The 19690-nt window shown below is 42.6% G+C and overlaps 1 protein-coding gene across 1 annotated transcript in view; it reads left to right on the forward strand.

Annotated features, from left to right (window-relative positions):
- Positions 1 to 19690, forward strand: part of KCNH1 (potassium voltage-gated channel subfamily H member 1) — a 312945-nt gene that overhangs the window by 189615 nt on the left and 103640 nt on the right. Inside the window, exon 10 of the mRNA XM_078851976.1 lies at positions 4335 to 4531. Coding sequence (XP_078708102.1) covers positions 4335 to 4531 — 197 coding nt within the window. The remainder of the gene's footprint in view (positions 1 to 4334; positions 4532 to 19690) is intronic.

The raw sequence follows: 19690 nt of genomic DNA on the forward strand, positions 1-19690 counted from the left end.
AAGGGCATTGTGTTGGAGGACCAGAAGAAATGTTCCTGAAGTGGCTGTGAACTTACATTTTCCCCCCTTCCCTGATGCCATGTTCTCACTAGAAAATGGTTGCCTGGGTTCAGTGCTTTTCTGATGCTTTTTCACTGCCTTAAAGTTATGTCCAGAGGAAAGATCTTTCTTTTTTCTCTGGTACTTGTACTTGTCTTCAGAAGTTCCTCTGAAGTCCAATATTGTTCATGTAAAAATAAGAGAAAAGGTGTTCATTTACATTTTATGCCCAACTCGGGGAGACATTTAATTAAAACTACACAAAAAAATTAAGCCCTTCAGGGCCTGATTTCTGGTCTCACTTACATCTCTGCATTATCAGGAGTCATTCCGCTTAAGTCAATAGTTACACCTGAATACAATTATTGAGAGCAGAATCAGGGCCTGCTGCCCCAAGTTGGCTTTTCATCCTCTGCTCCCAATTTAACTGCAGGGCACACTTAGAGCAGGAAAAGCACATCGAGACAGAGAAGATTTTTTTTTTTTTTTTAACATCAGAACAGTGTTTTAGCCAAATACTTACCCTGAACAGAGAACCACAGGGGGCTCTGACTTGTCCCATTTTGTGACCACACTTCATTTTGCAATAGTCTGAGCCTCCACTTGTTTGGATGGGGAGGAAGAATCCTGGGGACTGAGGTCTATGGAAGTCCTGTATTGAGGTGCATAGAGGATATTCTGCTTGGATGCTGCATATTATCAGCACACATAATTCTGATAAGTTTCAAAGACACCAATATTTGCTGAAGCATGATCTCCTAGGCCACTGTTAGGGATGCACTGCCGTTGAGATACTATACCGGGGGGGGGGGGGGGGAGGGGGGCTGGAACAATTCATGTAGTAGAGGTGCTGAGTGTCATTGCACCAAAATGTAAAACCTATATGTGATGGAAACCACTTCAAGCCAGGGGTGCAGGAGCACCCACAGCACCGCTAGTTCCAGCACCTATGCATTACACCGAGCAGCATCAGGAAGCTTCCACAAAATTGCAGCACAGTGGCCTTGGATCATTTCAGCACACCATCATACACACTAGCCTTAAAAAGAAAAGGAGTACTTGTGGCACCTTAGAGACTAACCAATTTATTTGATCATAAGCTTATGCTCAAATAAATTGGTTAGTCTCTAAGGTGCCACAAGTACTCCTTTTCTTTTTGCAAATACAGACTAACACGGCTGTTACTCTGAAACTAGCCTTAAAGAATCTGGTACTTTTAACATCTCTTTGGATCATCTTGATAGCGTGTGGAAGCAGAGTTCATGGACATTTTCAGTAGTTTGAATGCAGCTTCATCTCTTGTGTAATAAAGAGCAGGCGTCAAGCCAGATTCTGGCTTCAGAGGCTATAAATCTTGAGTAGCTCTGTTGACCTGAGTGCAGTTCTCAGATGCAGGTTCTGTTTGACGCACATTGAAGACCACCTGATCCAAAGCCCACTGAAGGCAATGTAAAAACTCCTATTAACTTGAATAGGCTTTGGAGCAACCGTTAAGATGCGGAACCCTGCATGTCTCTTGTAGCTAGGCCCTAATAATAGGATCAAGGCAAAAATGAATCCATGCATCTGTGAATTTTGTGGGGTTGTAAATTTAGACCTAAATTCAAAATTTGCAGCATGTCTCCTAGATACATTACTCTCTTACTTAGCTACTGAATCTACTGCCTGCATGGGTTTGAATGTCTGTTTGCACTACTGAGCAAACCAAGTTTTTCTTTATTGCCCTGAAGTGCTGATAATAGCTAAGGTGAGCTGAATTCTATTCTCTCTGCCACAATAGCAACAAAATAATGAGCAAAGTTCCAATGACAGCATCTTCATTACTGGTGCTGCCCTTTTGAGAGGCATAAAAAATACAGGTTGAGTGTGCAGTGCAGGCAGTTTGAAAAAATCATCTTTTGACTTGTAAACTGAGCAGCAGATTTGATATGGAGTCACTGGAAGAAAGTAAATATGGCATACTGTCGTGTCAGTTTTACTGAATCACTTTTCAGAGTCTACATAAAGCTTTAAAACAAAAACCAAGCAATGAATTATTTGGTTTTCCACACGGCGGTAGTGAGCTGAAAGTGGAAGAGGGCCCCAGCCCACAATCCCCAGGAGGTATATAAATGATTGATGGTAAAAGCTTAGGTCATCTACTTTAGGAGTGATTGAAGGATAATGTCCCTGCATGTGTCTGGAATGCAGTGGGAGAGCGGTCTAAGGGAGAACACCCTGTGACACGCTTCTGAATTTATTCTCTTCCTCAGGAGTCGAGGTGGAGGTAGGGGCGTAGGTGAAGAGACCCTAGTCTGTGCTTTCCCCTCTGCCACCCTTGGACATTTCTTCCCCAAAGAGCTTTCTGATCCATTTTGCTCTCTCTCTCTGTTTGCTTTACCTTTCTTTTCAAATTATAGATATTTGGCACAAAACTCCGCCATTTAGTCTTGCCCATTTTTACTGATCACCTTGCTTTATTAACAGAATGAGAAGAGGAGGTATGTGGATGTTGAAATTGTTAAGTTGTTTGCTGTAAGTAGGAAAGTGATTGATCCAACCTGATGTATCTAACCCATGGGTGTAAGTAAGTTTTTGCTGCCATAGGAGTCTTCCCGATCCTTCTCTTTTGACAATTTTTTTCAAAGTTGGTCATAAATTTCCACCCCTTTCCCTCTCCCTCTTCCCCCCGCCCCTCCAGCTGTCTTCATTTTGTTTTGAAGCTGACAGCCACAGGTAGGGCTTTGTAAATTGCTGGAAAGGATTATTTTTTTAAAAAAACATGCTCTTGACAGAAATACAGCAGTGTGGAGCTTGCACAAGGAATTATTTGAAAAATCCAAACCTGGATATTTTAGAGATGTTGGACACCATCCTTGACTGATTGAAATTGGCATAAATCCATCAACTTCAATGGAGCCATGTCAGTTATATAGACCAGCTGAAGATCTAGCCCAACATTCAAAAACAAAAAAAAAGAAATTCCCTGGGATGTGCCGTTATAATAATGATACCCAGCCTGCATATATAATGCTCTTGCTTACAAATTAACGCTGCTTCCTCTGTGAAGTAGGTAAGTAAGTAAACTAGCTCAATGTTGCAAATGAGGAAACTTACCTAGGGAGGTTAAGAAACTTGCTTAGAGCCAGCGAGAGATTTAGAAGAAGAGCTGGGATTTCCTCATTTTGCTCAGGCTACGAGGCAGACGTTCTGTCAATGACAGCACACTTACATACTTGGTAGCATCACCTGGCATTAATTTGAAATAGTTGTCCAGCTAATTGCATGGCAAATTCTGGATTCATATTTATTACAAAGGTCAACAACCCCCTTTTACCCAGTGAAACGCATCTTTCTTATGGTGCATAAAAATCAGTACACTTGGCACATAAATATCCAGTTTTAATAATGTGCATGGTTCTCTGTAAGGGGAGTGGGAGGAGAGGGAACTAACCGACATAGTACCTTTAGTAATGTCTCTGATGCTAGCCCTGGGGAAAATAAATTGTGCCTACAGAAAAGATGGAATTGGAGCTTATAAGGATGGGTTCAATACATACTGACACTTGAAATGTATCTGACATTCCTCCATAGACTTCAGAGATAAAATTGGCTCATATGTTATAAGGTACCAAGCTGGATTTTGTAGAAGAATGTAGCATAGCTTATAAAATACAGTTTATCAGTACATATGGATTAATGTACCAGATGGCCAGTGCCATCCACTCAAAAGGAAAACATTTATACTTTAGTGGAAAAGAAGGAAGCGGAAGGAAAGCGCATGGAATCACACAGAAGTTCTGGTTTGGTGGTGAAGTTTTCGTGATCTCTCACATATTTCTTAATTCTTAACCCTCTGTGGCAAAGAGGCCCATTTGCTGGTTCACTTCTCTTGTCAGGCCTAACACTGTTGTCATAATCGGCACCTAAAAAGTGTTGTGTAAGATATAATTGGAAAACTAATAACTTACTGATCTTTAGTATTCTTGTGTGATGTATGTATGGGACGGGAAATACAAAGAAAATTGTCTCATGACATTAGGATGATTGTGGCTTGGTTTTTAGGGAGTTTTTGCTGAACTCCCATAATTTAACACAGAAAATGAAGAAATGGCAATTTAAACTTTTTTATCACTTACAAGAAATGAGGCTGCAATAAAGCAGAGTTGAAATTTGGAGCTCAGAATATTTATATTGTGCCATACAATGGTACATTGGCTTGCAACGAGTACCAATAAGGCCATTTCAGCTTTTGGTGACCATTGTTTAAGTCCTTACCTTGCAATAATGATACTTTGATGCATGTTTTTCTCTAGGCAAAGGAGATGTTTTTGGCGATGTGTTTTGGAAAGAAGCTACCCTTGCTCAGTCCTGTGCTAATGTAAGAGCCTTGACTTACTGTGACCTTCATGTGATTAAAAGGGATGCCTTACAGAAAGTGCTGGAGTTCTATACAGCCTTTTCTCACTCCTTCTCCAGGAACCTCATTTTAACCTACAACTTGAGAAAAAGGGTAAGGAGCTTCATTTTTAACATATGGATTCTACAAATAATCACTTCTAAAGACTGTCCCTGTAACTGGTTTGAATTTTGCCATTTCTCTTGCTCTTTCATAAAGGTGTAGGTTGATCAGTGACATTGCTAGAGTCAAAAAGTCACATCTGTAGGTGCATAATCAGATGTGGGTATGTTAAAAGTCCTTTATTTTAATTTATAAGAAGTAATCTCTGAAAAAGACTTGTAAGTTGCCATGCTGTTGTGATCAGTTGCTCATTGTTTTTGCACTGTTGATAAACAACATTCACTGATTTCTGCTGCTTTAATGTGGCAGCACAATTAAAAAAGGAGGGGGCATTATTTAATCAGTTACGAGAGACTGAGGAAAAGGCATGAAATATGATATATGGAAGAAAAACCTTTGCAAGTTTGTAATTCTACAGTTGCAATAGCAATAGAATATAAGCATGAGCGATTTTGTCAGGAGTTGTTTCTTCTCGCTACAAATACATTTTGGAAGTACTTTGCTGACTTAATCGATCTGTTTGTTCTCTCTTCTTCCTCCCCCCCGGTTCGTTTTTTCCCCCCAATTCTTCTTGTGTGTTAAATCCAAGACTTACTGTGTCCGGTGCAAATTATAAAAATGTAATATACCATTTTTAATTCCCTACGTAATCTCAGTGAACCACTGCTGTGGAATTTTATTAAAGCAGTAGTACATATAGTTCAGTTAATATGATTCCATGATGCAGTGTAGAAGAGAGAAGAATATGAAATTTTGAATATTTGGAGTACACTGTAGCTATTTGTTAAAAGAATATTTTAATAGAAAGCGGTACATAATCACCTAACATGTATTTTTGGTTGACTTCTTTGTTCCTAAGAAATTCTCCATGGTAACTATCAAGTGCCACAAAACTTCTAACTAATTATAGCTGAATACATAGCAGAACTCTTTCTCAGCCTTTTTGTAAAATGATGACAGTGTGAGACTAGAATTTAACCCCAGCTGGCTAATTCTTGGCACTCTGGATCTACTCTAGGCACAATGAAATTTATAATACTCTGCACATCAGTAACTCATTCCATCCTTTTGCACCCTTTACAAATATCAATTAATTTTAGTCCCTAGTATGCTATAAGGTAGGTAAGTATTATCCCTATTTTGACACAAGATCAAAGCAGCAATGACAAATTATTACAAAATTAACAAGCCAACTCCTGGAGATGTAAATTCTATTTGTTTTTTCAGGGAATCCTTACCTTACAGGGTGAATTCCACTGAATGGCATGGCATTTCTGTCACAGACATTTTGCTCCCTATAGGACAAGGGGAAATGCAAGGCTACAAGACTGTTAACTAACATCCGTTCTTATATGATTGCAGTTAAGATCATCTGGATATTGGTTCTTAAATGCTGTGGCTTTAATAAAACCTTCTCAATATTGAGATCCTCTGAAGAGTCAATATCCTTGACTCTGTGGGATGAAATAGCCATAGTTATGGTTCTTTAAAACTATTCTGGTGAAGGGTAAAAGATTGTATTAGAACTTTTACATCAGCAATTTGAGAATCAGATATTGATCCAAAGCTGTGGGTCCTTCCACTGACCCTAATGGGCTTGGATTATGCTCCTGATTCCCAGGCCTGTGTTACAAGACCATCTTTAACCACAAAACATCCTTCCTTCCCTGTCAGGTTCTTCTATGATGCGTTTATTACAGAAATGCATTCTGTGTTAGCAATTTCCATCAAATTACAGAGCTAATTGGATTTTAATTGGATTGCAGTCAGTGGAAAAACTACGCTGATTGATAGTGGAAGTAAGATTCAACTGATTCTAGGTTAGCAGGCTGTATTATTTAGTTAGTTAGTTAGTTTTTTACTTGAAAGAAAGCTGATTGCAATCAGAGAAGCAATCATAAATAACACAAAGTATATACATTTCTGGGGGTTTATTGAAGGGATGATATTTTATAGTGCTCAGGCATCAGATCCATCACAAAGTGACTTTTCAGAAATTGGAATTTTAAACATTTGTTTTCATACATAATCCATGAATTACTGTGATGTCGTCATCATTTAAATACCTGTGTCCAATTTATATAGGAAATTCTCATTTAAGTTGTGGCTTTCTAACATTTCTCTATTTTTTTTTTCTGAAAAGAAAACACAGCCAGAAAACAGAAATTTATGTGAATTATCCTTGTGAAAACCTTCAAAATATAAATATTATAATAGTACTTTGCACTCCACTAGCACCTTTCTTCAGGGAATGTTGAAGTGCTAAACTGGCTGAAGGGTAGGCATGGTATGTGCCCTCTAAATACATTTGTACACTATGAAAGTTCCTGGCAATTAAACAGCAATTTTTGATGTGCCAAAAAGACACCATTTCCCCACTAGGGGTCTCCACCTCTGGGGGTGCAGACTCCTTGTTAATAGGAAGCTAGGAAAGTGATCTCCAGAAAGGGCTGCAAGCCCTTTAAGAGTCTGGCTGGAATGGAGCTGTCAGTCTGGGTAGGGCAAGGAACCTGCTCTTCCTGTGAACATGACCTTCCAGAAGCTCTACTCTGTCATTGCAGACAGTTACTCATATCACGCAGGAGCAGTGGGGCCTAGGGTTGTTTCACTGAGTCCCAGATACAGTTGTGTTTGTTTCCTGATGGAAAAATATGGCAGAATTAAAGTTGCTCAAAGCAACATTAGGTCCCCTTCTGAACCCTCGGAGAGGGGGGTGAGGCAAAGGCACTGGGGACATGGGCTCAGCCAGTGGCAGTATCACTCCTAAGGGGGCCATGCTAAAAGAGGTGGAAGGTCCATGGGTGCCCTGTGGAGGAACCCATCATCTCTAGGGAAGATGCCTGCTTTTCCCCCACAAATTTTCTGACACTGTTGGGTTTCATGCTCCCATTAGGAGTCCAGAACCTTTTCTCTTTAAAGGAACAGTGCAGAGGAAAATTCATGGGGAGACGCTTGCACAGTTCCCAGCAACTCTGTCTCCTCCCTCCCCCTCAGGCTTTTTTGTGATAAGGCACTTTCTGGCCCTAGATCTTTAACAACATTTGCTAGCATTCAGTTCTTGGATAGCTGACATTAGGATAGTTGGTTGAATGGTCCCCATCCCTTCTGTTTTTAAATTTTTGCTCTCTGTATGTGTGCATGCTTCATGCCCAGTATTTATTCCTACTGTATTGGGGCAAGGAGTATTGTCTCCTTCCACTCAGATGCAGCCATAAATGGTGTTATACCTTTGTTTGTTCTTTATGTGATTGATAGAGAATTCTCATGCATGTTTTACTAAGTTGGTCTCGTTAGTGCGCCGTGCCTTGAATACTTTACTATGCCATTTAAACATTAGGCATTTTAGCTTGGATGGGAAATTAACCAACTGGTTTTGAATGAAATAGAACAACACAGTTCACAGATGGAATGGTTCAGCATTTTCATGTTGCCTAATAAACTCATTATGAATGCTCGGAAGGTCTAGATGGGAGGGGTGAGGAGTTTTCCCGATCACAGATTTGTGTCCGAGGTATAGGGAGAAAGCATAGATTTAGAAAACTAGATGTAGATACAAATTATAATGAAGAGTTACCAGGCAGAAAAGTATGGTACAGAATACTGTCAGCATATAAGTAGAGCAGGCATGAGCTAGTGCCTTAAAGCTCAGGACTCAGAATGGGAGATCATGTCATAAAAGAATGCAATGATAGAAAAGACCTAACCATCCATCTCCCTGCCAGTGTGGAACTGCTCCCTATTGTACATTAGTGTTTTGCTCTGTTTGGTTTTAATTGTGCCATTTGATTGGGGCTCCCACAGGTTCTCTTGGGAATCCATTCCACAGATTAGTCAATCACACTGCCAGGAAACTCTTCCTGATATTTAGCCTAACTTTCACCTTCTGTCACTCCTAGCTAGAGTGACTACCCCTCTCATGGGACACTGTGGAAGCTGGGTTTGGATAAGATACTTGAGCTAACAGTCTCTTGGTTTAAATGTGAGGAGGCTTTTCCCCTGTCACAGCCTAAACTTGCCAGCCTTCAGTTCATGCCACAAGATCTATATGATCTCCTAGGCTGGTTCTTTCTGATGAAGAGAACTGAGTGGATGGAAGGCTGTGATGGGACAATCTTCATTTTATGGGGGAATCTGGAGGGTTCTAATGTTTTGTTGTTGTATAGTATTTGTTGATGTGATTGATACAGCTGTCCAGATCTTTTCTGGCTCCATTTTAAACAAAGAAATGCTCCCCTTTCTACTAAACAAAATTCCTCCTTTCTCACCTTGTTTTTCAAACTCTTCAAATATTTGTATACTATTATGTCCCTTGTCATTTCCCCCTCACTTGAATTATATATATGTTTACTTCTTCCAATATTTCCTCACAAATAATGTCCTGTGTTGTGCTCCTGGCTCTGTCACAGACTTTGTGTGGCCTTGGGCAAGTCATTTAACTTCTCTGGGCCTCTTTCTTCCCACCTGTAAATGAGTATAGTAATCCTTCCTAGATCAGAGGTTTGTATGCAAATCACTTTGAGACCCTTGCTTGAATGTGCGATGGGAAGCATAAGGTAGTATTACATATCCACTCACACATACACTAAATAGTCATAGAAATCAATCCAGTGCTACTCCATGCCCTGGGAGTTGGATTTCTTCTACCTCCTCTCCTGAAACTCCTATGGATCTCATTAACTCAAAACCCACCCACTCAGGCTGTGCGGTAGAGGAAGGATTTGGTCCACTCTGAAGTATGAGTGAAACTTTGTATGAATAAGCATACAATTGTTTTTCAGTCGAGTGGGAAGCTTTCCTAATTTTGAGTCAAAAATAACTACTTTGCCTTTCAAAGAAGTCAGCTGAAAGAGTAATTTCCCAAAATTTTTCAGTTCTAAGGCTCTTCTGATCCTAATTTTAAAATATATCGTATATTTTTCAGCCTTAGGTCCTAGTTTACATTATAGAGGAGCTAGTTGCAAATTCTAATGATATACTTTACATAGTTTGAATATATACACATATTCATGCTGTAGCGTTAATAAGCTTGTGTTCTGGATCTGTATTAAAGTTGGTTGTACTATGTGGAAGATTCATTTTAACACAAATATTGTCCATAACTGACTGTATGAACAGTTTAGTCAAATAATGAAATGTTTATATAAATGATCTGAAATGGTCATTCCGGTACTTTTATGTTTTAATTTGCAGCATTCATCATTGTGTGTAGCCTAGATCATGTGTAATGCTAAGCAGTGTTTCATACATTTAGACACTAGTTTAGCACCTGAGAATTCTCCCCCAGAAATAGTTAGTTGATGCTATTCAGAGGCAGGGTTGTTTTCCCAAAGGAAAAATATTTGAGACAATTTAAATTATTGAAACGTACATAGAATGTAAATCATCTGGGGAGCAAAAACTGTTTTAATAGATGCAGCTCTTCACCACCAGAAGAAATTGATGGGGGGGACCAGCTGTTGATGGCCTTCTGAATTATGGTTTTTATAAATTCTATGAATGTATCTCATCATGGGATGCTTCTATACTGTAAGTGGTATTAAACAAATCAGCACTTAGCTGTCCCAAAGCATTTGCAGTAGAATATTTTCTGTTCTGTGTTATCATGGGTACCTGGAGCATATGAAATGCTGTTTTTAATGGTACCCCCTCCGTGTGTCACTCTGAAGTATTTGATACCATCTGGCTGATTTCTGAAAACTGAATTAGGAATGCACATTGTGAGGGCAGGATTTATTCAGATAGATATTTCCCAGTTTATTTTAGGACAAGAGAGCAGAATATTTGACAATAACTGGGGGTGGGGGGGGGGAGATACAAGAATAACAGGCAAATCCTGGTCCCACTTAAGTTAAGCCTCCCTTTTGATGAGGACTAGGATTCTGTACAAGGTCTATTGAGTTTTGATTAGAACTGGTAGAAATATTTTGACTCTAAAATACTTAAAAACAACTAAACAACTTCTTAAAAACAACTAAAACCAACCAACAAAACAGAAACCTTTGTAAAGCCTTTACAAAAAATGCAAAAAAAAAAAAAAGAGAGAGAGAGAGAGGGTTTTTTCAAGCTTCTAATTGAAAGTACTTACTGACATTTTCCATTTATCCCCATGCCCAAAAAGTGCTCATGCAGCAGTTTTGGCTAAATGAAAAATGGTCATTAACAATTTCAGTAACATTTTCAAATAGAATTTTGATTAACAGTTTTGCAAAATATTTACTATATGTCCATTTGAACTCTGGGAAATGTTTTCCAGTTGGAAAACGGCAAGTAAGTATGAAAAGTATGTTTTTCCCTCACTTTCTTACTTTTTTTTTATCTAACCCTACTTTTATTTTTCCCAGTGGAAAAAACATGATGGGCTTGATTCAGCAACCTTACATTCATGTTGAGTAGGACTTACAGGAGTAATCTGAAATTAGTACTTCACTCATATTTCACTCCTTAACACAAGCAAGGGGCCCTATGTGGATAGCATTCTAAAAATTATTTCAAGGGCCTAGGGCCCTTTCTATCACCCTCCCAAACATCTTCATCTCTGGTCAGCCCCTTCCCTATTATCCATACAATAAACACACAGTGTAAAAACATTTTTTTCATGATTGGTTCTCACAGTTGACATCAGAAACTCCAAAAAAACTTCTCCCCAAATCATTTAATAACAAATTAGACCATTTGCTGTAAAATGCCCTAAGTACTATCTTTGTGTTGAAAATACAGGATTTATGTACCCTTTTAGGATACATTTCTTTTTCTTGAGTCTTTTTAAAAACCTTGAAGACACATTCATTTAATGAGGTAACAGCAGATGCAGCTCTAGTCTTACTAAGGTGACATTTTATAAAGACCAGAAATATATAAATAATCACCTCTAATCTCCAAGAACTTCCTCTCTTTTTTGGCTACTCAGAAATTTAATAAATCCATGGTGTCAGACTCTCTACCTTTACTTTGAGCCATCACATAATTGTGGCTTGTACAGTCCTTTTGCAAGTAAGATACATGTAATTAATTGCTCTTCAGGGTTTCACTGTCACCCAGCAGTAGCAGATGAGGTATTATTTATGGTGAGTTGTTATCTTGATTAAAGAATGTAAAATCATTGTCGACTTCCATCACACACTTGTTAAAGTAGCTTAGGCTACCAATGACAATATAGCTCCTGCCCAAAGAACAGCATTGAAACAGCTGTGAAAGAACAGCAGGGAAATGGGACAGAGTCTAAGTGCCAAAGAACGGTCATTGGCTTTGCTGCTGCTACCTGTGATGTAGTCTAAAGATGTCTTATTTATTAGGCATTGATTTCCTCTACCTGCTTCCATTTTAACTCAGTCATCAACCAGCAAGTCCTGTGCAGCTGCTCGTGGCTCATTGGTTTACAAGATTTCAGTAAATACCTTCTATCTGGGGGTGAAGGGCGTTCGTTGCATTTAATCCAATGACAAATGCAGTGGAATAAGTGAGAGAAGTAATCATGGAAAGCTTTTAGTTGCGATGTCATTTGGGAACAGTCCTATCCAGTTAACATAAAAGCTTTGTGATGTTCTTTATCAGTAACATTCAAAACTGTAATTTGTTTTTGACAGTCACAACATGATTTGGAAGTGACCTTTATATTTTATTCCTAGACCTTGCTTTACTATAGATTTGCATCCATGAAGGGTAGTTCAGAAAGCTAGTGAATTCCATGTAACGTTATATTTCAGAAAGAGGAAACAATTTGTCTGGATTTTTCACCATTCCTGTTTATCCTCGTAATATACAAAGACGTTAAATGGAGAAATAACCTTGGATATATCATGAGTTAATGTTTTGGTGGTGGCAGGAGTTCTGGGACTTTCTTCCCACTAAATTTCCCTCTTTTTTGCTTCCCGAAAGTCCTGTGTTGGACTAATGCGTCTTTCCAACCAGGGTGATCCTCTAGAGGCCATCAGTATCACCTTGGAGTTAGCCAAGGGGATTGCTTGACGGAATTCTGAAGCCCCTGCCAAATTACCTTTCATAGCTAATTGCAATAACCCATGCATTGGCCAGAACTGTATTACCCAGCATTTTGAGATCCCTGAATTTATAGCGTTTGTCATCCAAGGATTCACAAAGGTAGATAAGTTGTTATGCCTATTATATAAATGGTAGAAACTGAAACAGAGAGAAGTTGTGACTTCTCAAGGTCAAACAGCGAGTCTTAGTTCTATTCCTCATAGTGACATTAAGGTTTCCTGGCTCCCAGCCCCCTGCTTTACCCACCATGACACATTTTGGTACCGTCCTGTACCAATTCTCTTATGACTAATGGAAGGACAGACTGTGTAGTTATAGAGTTTGATTTACACTGTGGTGGGATATTAGCAGGTGGACTCATGCAGGAAGTGTTTAGAATTGGTTAAACTATGGCTATGACGAGATAAGTGGCTCTGTGGTGAGGGGAAAGCGGTGGACGTGTTGTTCCTTGACTTTAGCAAAGCTTTTGACACGGTCTCCCACAGTATTCTTGCCAGTAAGTTAAGGAAGTATGGGCTGGATGAATGGACTATAAGGTGGATAGAAAGTTGGCTAGATTGTCTGGCTCAACAGGTAGTGATCAATGGCTCCATGTCTAGTTGGCAGCCAGTATCAAGTGGAGTGTCCCAAGGGTCAGTCCTGGGGCCGGTTTTGTTCAGTATCTTCATAAATGATCTGGAGGATGGTGTGGATTGCACCCTCAGCAAGTTTGCAGATGACACTAAACTGGGAGGAGAGGTAGATACGCTGGAGGGTAGGGATAGGATACAGAGGGACCTAGACAAATCAGAGGATTGGGCCACAAGAAATCTGATGAGGTTCAACAAGGACAAGTGCAGAGTCCTGCACTTAGAATGGAAGAATCCAATGCACTGCAAGAGACTGGGGACATAGTGGCTAGGCAGCAGTTCTGCAGAAAAGGACCTACGGGTTAGAGTGGACGAGAAGCTGGATATGAGTCAACAGTGTGCCCTTGTTGCCAAGAAGGCCAATGGCATTTTGGGATGTATAGGTAGGGGCATTGCCAGCAGATTGCGGGACGTGATCGTTCCCCCTCTATTCGACATTGATGAGGCCTCATCTGGAGTACTGTGTCCAGTTTTGGGCCCCACACTGCAAGAATGTGGAAAAATTGAAAAGAATCCAGCGAAGGGCAACAAAAATGATTAGGGGACTGGAACACATGAGGAGAGGCTGAGGGAACTGGGAATGTTTAGTCTGTGGAAGAGAAGAATGAGGGGGGATTTGAGAGCTGCTTTCAACTACCTGAAAGGGGGTTCCAAAGAGGATGGATCTAGACTATTCTCAGGGGTAGCTGATGACAGAACGAGGAGTAATGGTCTCAAGTTGCAGTGGGGGAGGTTTAGGTTGGATATTAGGAAAAACTTTCACTAGGAGGGTGGTGAAACACTGGAATGCGTTACCTAGGGAGGTGGTGGAATCTCCTGCCTTAGATATTTTTAAGGTCAAGCTTGACAAAGCCCTGGCTGGGATAACTTAGTTGGGGATTGGTCCTGCTTTGAGCAGGGGGTTGGACTAGATGACCTCCTGAGGTCCCTTCCAACCCTGATACTCTATGATTCTATGGGTATGTCTACACTACGGAATAAGGTCGAATTTATAGAAGTCGTTTTTTTAGAAATCGGTTTTATATATTCGAGTGTGTGTGTCCCCACAGAAAATGCTCTAAGTGCATTAACTCGGCGGAGTGCTTCCACAGTACCGAGGCTAGAGTCGACTTCCGGAGCATTGCACTGTGGATAGCTATCCCACAGTTCCCGCAGTCTCTGCTGCCCATTGGAATTCTGGGTTGAGATCCCAATGCCTGATGGGGCTAAAACATTGTTGCGGGTGGTTCTGGGTACATATCGTCAGGCGCCCCTTCCCTCCCTCCCTCCATGAAAGCAAGGGCAGACAATCGTTTCGCGCCTTTTTTCCTGAGTTACCTGTGCAGACGCCGTACCACGGCAAGCATGGAGCCCGCTCAGGTAACCGTCACCCTATGTCTCCTGGGTGCTGGCAGACGCGGTACGGCATTGCTACACAGTAGCAGCAACCCCTTGCCTTGTGGCAGCAGACAGTACAATACGACTGGTAGCCGTCATTGTCATGTCCGAGGTGCTCCTGGCTACGTCGGCTGGGAGCGCCTGGGCAGACATGGGCGCAGTGACTAAATTTGGAGTGACTTGACCAGGTCATTCTCTTTAGTCCTGCAGTCAGTCCTCTTGAACCGTCTTATGGTGAGCAGGCAGGCGATATGGATTGCAAGCAGTCGTACTGTACCATCTTCTGCCGGGCAGGCAAGAGATGAGGATGGCATGCAGTCCTTCTGCACCGTCTGCTGCTGGCCAAAGATGTAAAAGATAGATGGAGTGGATCAAAGCAAGAAATAGACCAGATTTGTTTTGTATTCATTTGCTTCCTCCCCTCCCCCGTCTAGGGGACTCATTCCTCTAGATCACACTGCAGTCACTCACAGAGAAGGTGCAGCGAGGTAAATCTAGCCATGTATCAATCAGAGGCCAGGCTAACCTCCTTGTTCCAATAAGAACGATAACTTAGGTGCACCATTTCTTATTGGAACCCTCCGTGAAGTCCTGCCTGAAATACTCCTTGATGTAAAGACACCCCCTTTGTTGATTTTAGCTCCCTGAAGCCAACCCTGTAAGCCGTGTCGTCAGTCGCCCCTCCCTCCATCAGAGCAACGGCAGACAATCATTCCGCTCCTTTTTTCTGTGCGGATGCCATACCAAGGCAAGCATGGAGGCCGCTCAGCTCACTTTGGCAATTAGGAGCACATTAAACACCACACGCATTATCCAGCAGTATATGCAGCACCAGAATCTGGCAAAGTGATACCGGGTGAGGAGGCGACGTCAGCGCGGTCCCGTGAGTGATCAGGACATGGACACAGATTTCTCTGAAAGCATGGGCCCTGCCAATGCATGCATCATGGTGCTAATGGGGCAGGTTCATGCTGTGGAACGCCAATTCTGGGCTCGGGAAACAAGCACAGACTGGTGGGACCGCATAGTGTTGCAGGTCTGGGACGATTCCCAGTGGCTGCGAAACTTTCGCATGCGTATAGGGCACTTTCATGGAACTTTGTGACTTGCTTTCCCCTGCCCTGAGGCGCATGAATACCAAGATGAGAGCAGCCCTCACAGTTGAGAAGCAAGTGGTGATAGCCCTGTGGAAGCTTGCAACGCCAGACAGCTACCGGCCAGTTGGGAATCAATTTGGAGTGGGCAAATCTACTGTTGGGGCTGCTGTGATGCAAGTAGCCCACGCAATCAAAGATCTGCTGATATCAAGGGTAGTGACCCTGGGAAATGTGCAGGTCATAGTGGATGGCTTTGTTGCAATGGGATTCCCTAACTGTGGTGGGGCCATAGACGGAACCCATATCCCTATTTTGGCACCGGAGCACCAAGCCGCCGAGTACATAAACCGTAAGGGGTACTTTTCAATAGTGCTGCAAGCTCTGGTGGATCACAAGGGACGTTTGACCAACATCAACGTGGGATGGCCGGGAAAGGTACATGACGCTCGCATCTTCAGGAACTCTGGTCTGTTTCAAAAGCTGCAGGAAGGGACTTTATTCCCAGACCAGAAAATAACCGTTGGGGATGTTGAAATGCCTATATGTATCCTTGGGGACCCAGCCTACCCCTTAATGCCATGGCTCATGAAGCCGTATGCAGGCAGCCTGGACAGTAGTCAGGAGCTGTTCAACTACAGGCTGAGCAAGTGCAGAATGGTGGTAGAATGTGCATTTGGACGTTTAAAGGCGCGCTGGCGCAATTTACTGACTCGCTTAGACCTCAGCAAAACCAATATTCCCACTGTTATTACTGCTTGCTGTGTGCTCCACAATATCTGTGAGAGTAAGGGGGAGACGTTTATGGCGGGGTGGGAGGTTGAGGCAAATCGCCTGGCTGCTGGTTACGCGCAGCCAGACACCAGGGTGGTTAGAAGAGCACAGGAGGGCGCGGTATGCATCAGAGAAGCTTTGAAAACCAGTTTCATGACTGGCCAGGCTACGGTGTGAAAGTTCTGTTTGTTTCTCCTTGATGAAACCCCCCGCCCCTTGGTTCACTCTACTTCCCTGTAAGCTAACCACCCTCCCCTCCTCCCTTCAATCTCCGCTTGCAGAGGCAATAAAGTCATTGTTGCTTCACATTCATGCATTCTTTATTCATTCATCACACAAATAGGGGGATGACTACCAAGGTAGCCCAGGAGGGGTGGTGGAGGAGGGAAGGAAAATGCCACACAGCACTTTAAAAGTTTACAACTTTAAAATTTATTGAATGACAGCCTTCTTTTTTTGGAGCAATCCCCTGTGGTGGAGTGGCTGGCTGGCCGGAGGCCCCCCCACCGCGTTCTTGGGCGTCTGGGTGTGGAGGCTATGGAACTTGGGGAGGAGGGCAGTTGGTTACACAGGGGCTGTAGTGGCAGTCTGTGCTCCAGCTGCCTTTGCTGCAGCTCAACCATACACTGGAGCATACTGGTTTGGTCCTGCAGCAGTCTCAGCATTGAATCCTGCTTCCTCTCATCACGCTGCTGCCACATTTGAGCTTCAGCCCTGTCTTCAGCCCGCCACTTACTCTCTTCAGCCCGCCACCTCTCCTCCTGGTCATTTTGTGCTTTCCTGCACTCTGACATTATTTGCCTCCACGCATTCGTCTGTGCTCTGGCAGTGTGGGAGGACAGCATAAGCTCGGAGAACATTTCATCGCGAGTGCGTTTTTTTTTTTCTTTCTAAGCTTCACTAGCCTCTGGGAAGGAGAAGATCCTGTGATCATTGAAACACATCCAGCTGGTGGAGAAAAAAAAAGGGACAGCGGTATTTAAAAAGACACATTTTATAAAACAGTGGCTACACTCTTTCAGGGTAAACCTTGCTGTTAACATTACATACATAGCACATGTGCTTTCGTTACAAGGCCGCATTTTGCCTCCCCCCACCGCGTGGCTACCCCCTCAACCTTCCCCCCTCCCTGTGGCTAACAGCGGGGAACATTTCTGTTTAGCCACAGGCAAACAGCCCAGCAGGAACGGGCTCCTCTGAGTGTCCCCTGAAGAAAAGCACTCTATTTCAACCAGGTGACCATGAATTATATCTCACTCTCCTGAGGATAACACAGAGAGATAAAGAATGGATGTTGTTTGAACGCCAGCAAACATACACTGCAATGCTTTGTTGTACAATGATTCCCGAGTACATGTTACTGGCCTGGAGTGGTAAAGTGTCCTACCATAAAGGACGCAATAAGGCTGCCCTCCCCAGAAACCTTTTGCAAAGGCTTTGGGAGTACATCCAGGAGAACTGCGAATGCCAGGGCAAAGTAATCCTTTCACATGCTTGCTTTTAAACCATGTATAGTATTTTAAAAGGTACACTCACCGGAGGTCCCTTCTCTGCCTGCTGGGTCCAGGAGGCAGCGGGTTCGGGGGGTAGTAGCTCCAGGTCCAGGGTGAGAAACAGTTCCTGGCTGTCGGGAAAACCGGTTTCTCCACTTGCTTGCTGTGAGCTATCTACAACCTCATCATCATCATCTTCTTCTTCATCCCCAAAACCTGCTTCCGTGTTGCCTCCATCTCCATTGAAGGAGTCAAACAACACGGCTGGGGTAGTGGTGGCTGAACCCTCTAAAATGGCATGCAGCTCATCATAGAAGCGGCATGTTTGGGGCTCTGACCCGGAGCGGCCGTTCGCCTCTCTGGCTTTCTGGTAGGCTTGCCTCAGCTCCTTCAGTTTCACGCGGCACTGCTTCGGGTCCCTGTTATGGCCTCTGTCCTTCATGCCCTGGGAGATTTTGACAAAGGTTTTGGCATTTCGAAAACTGGAACGGAGTTCTGATAGCACGGATTCCTCTCCCCAAACAGCGATCAGATCCCGTACCTCCCATTCGGTCCATGCTGGAGCTCTTTTGCGATTCTGGGACTCCATCATGGTCACCTCTGCTGATGAGTTCTGCATGGTCACCTGCAGCTTGCCACGCTGGCCAAACAGGAAATTAGATTCAAAAGTTCGCGGTTCTTTTCCTGTCTACCTGGCCAGTGCATCTGAGTTGAGAGTGCTGTCCAGAGCGGTCACAATGGAGCACTCTGGGATAGCTCCCAGAGGCCAATACCATCGAATTGTGTCCACAGTACCCCAAATTCGAGCCGGCAAGGCCGATTTAAGCGCTAATCCACTTGTCAGTGGTGGAGTAAGGAAATCGATTTTAAGAGCCCTTTAAGTCGAAATAAAGGGCTTCATAGTGTGTACGGGTGTAGGTTTACATCGATTTAATGCTGCTAAATTCGACCTAAAGCCCTAGTGTAGACCAGGGCTATGAAACTACAAAGATCTATTGTCCCATTGCTGCCTGAGGCAATTGTGAGAACTCCTATTCACGTTAATGCTAAAAACTATTTTCCACAGTCTGCTTCCTGCAGCTAGTAGTTATGTATAGCAACATACTAGCTATATAGTAGACTGAGAAAATACATGTGATAATATGCTGTTACCATTTTAATGCAAGCAAAGATTAGTGTCAACACATAGCAGCATCACTAATAAGCAGATGTGAACAGAAAGAATACTCCCTGTATTTAGACCAAACGTGCACTTTCTGGGCTTTGGCTTTTCTTGGTGACTTAGATAAAAATAAACTTCAGTCTAAACTTCCTTTCCAAGCTTGGCTGGCCCTAGGATTTCCCTTTTAACACCTTCTCCATCCCTGACCCTAGTTCCCTCTGCCTCTTAGAGGGACATTTCAGCTCCTTTTGTGTCCTGGTTGGATATGACAAAATGCATCTGTCACTATGATTCACTAGTAATTACACCACATCTTTATGTAGTAGTCAGACACCTGACGGCAGGATGCCCCAACAGAGGAGCACTGCAGTCCTGTTGGCTCTCCTGTTACAGATGCACGTCTGACAAAATAATCCAAAAGAAAGGCACCCCCTCACATGCCTTTTTATTAAAAGGCATAGTATTAAATATAGCTGGACACCTGATTAATTGTTGGAAGTGTATTCCACGGCTTGTCAGATGAGATTCTACTTTTGAATTGCCTTAAATGCAAGGAGGGGGAGCACTTTAAAAGTTTTCTAACCAACTGAGCAGAAAAGTTAGGATACATTAGAACCATTTCA

The sequence above is a fragment of the Lepidochelys kempii genome, chromosome 3 (genome assembly GCF_965140285.1).
Source record: "Lepidochelys kempii isolate rLepKem1 chromosome 3, rLepKem1.hap1, whole genome shotgun sequence".
Lineage (NCBI taxonomy): Eukaryota > Metazoa > Chordata > Testudines > Cheloniidae > Lepidochelys > Lepidochelys kempii.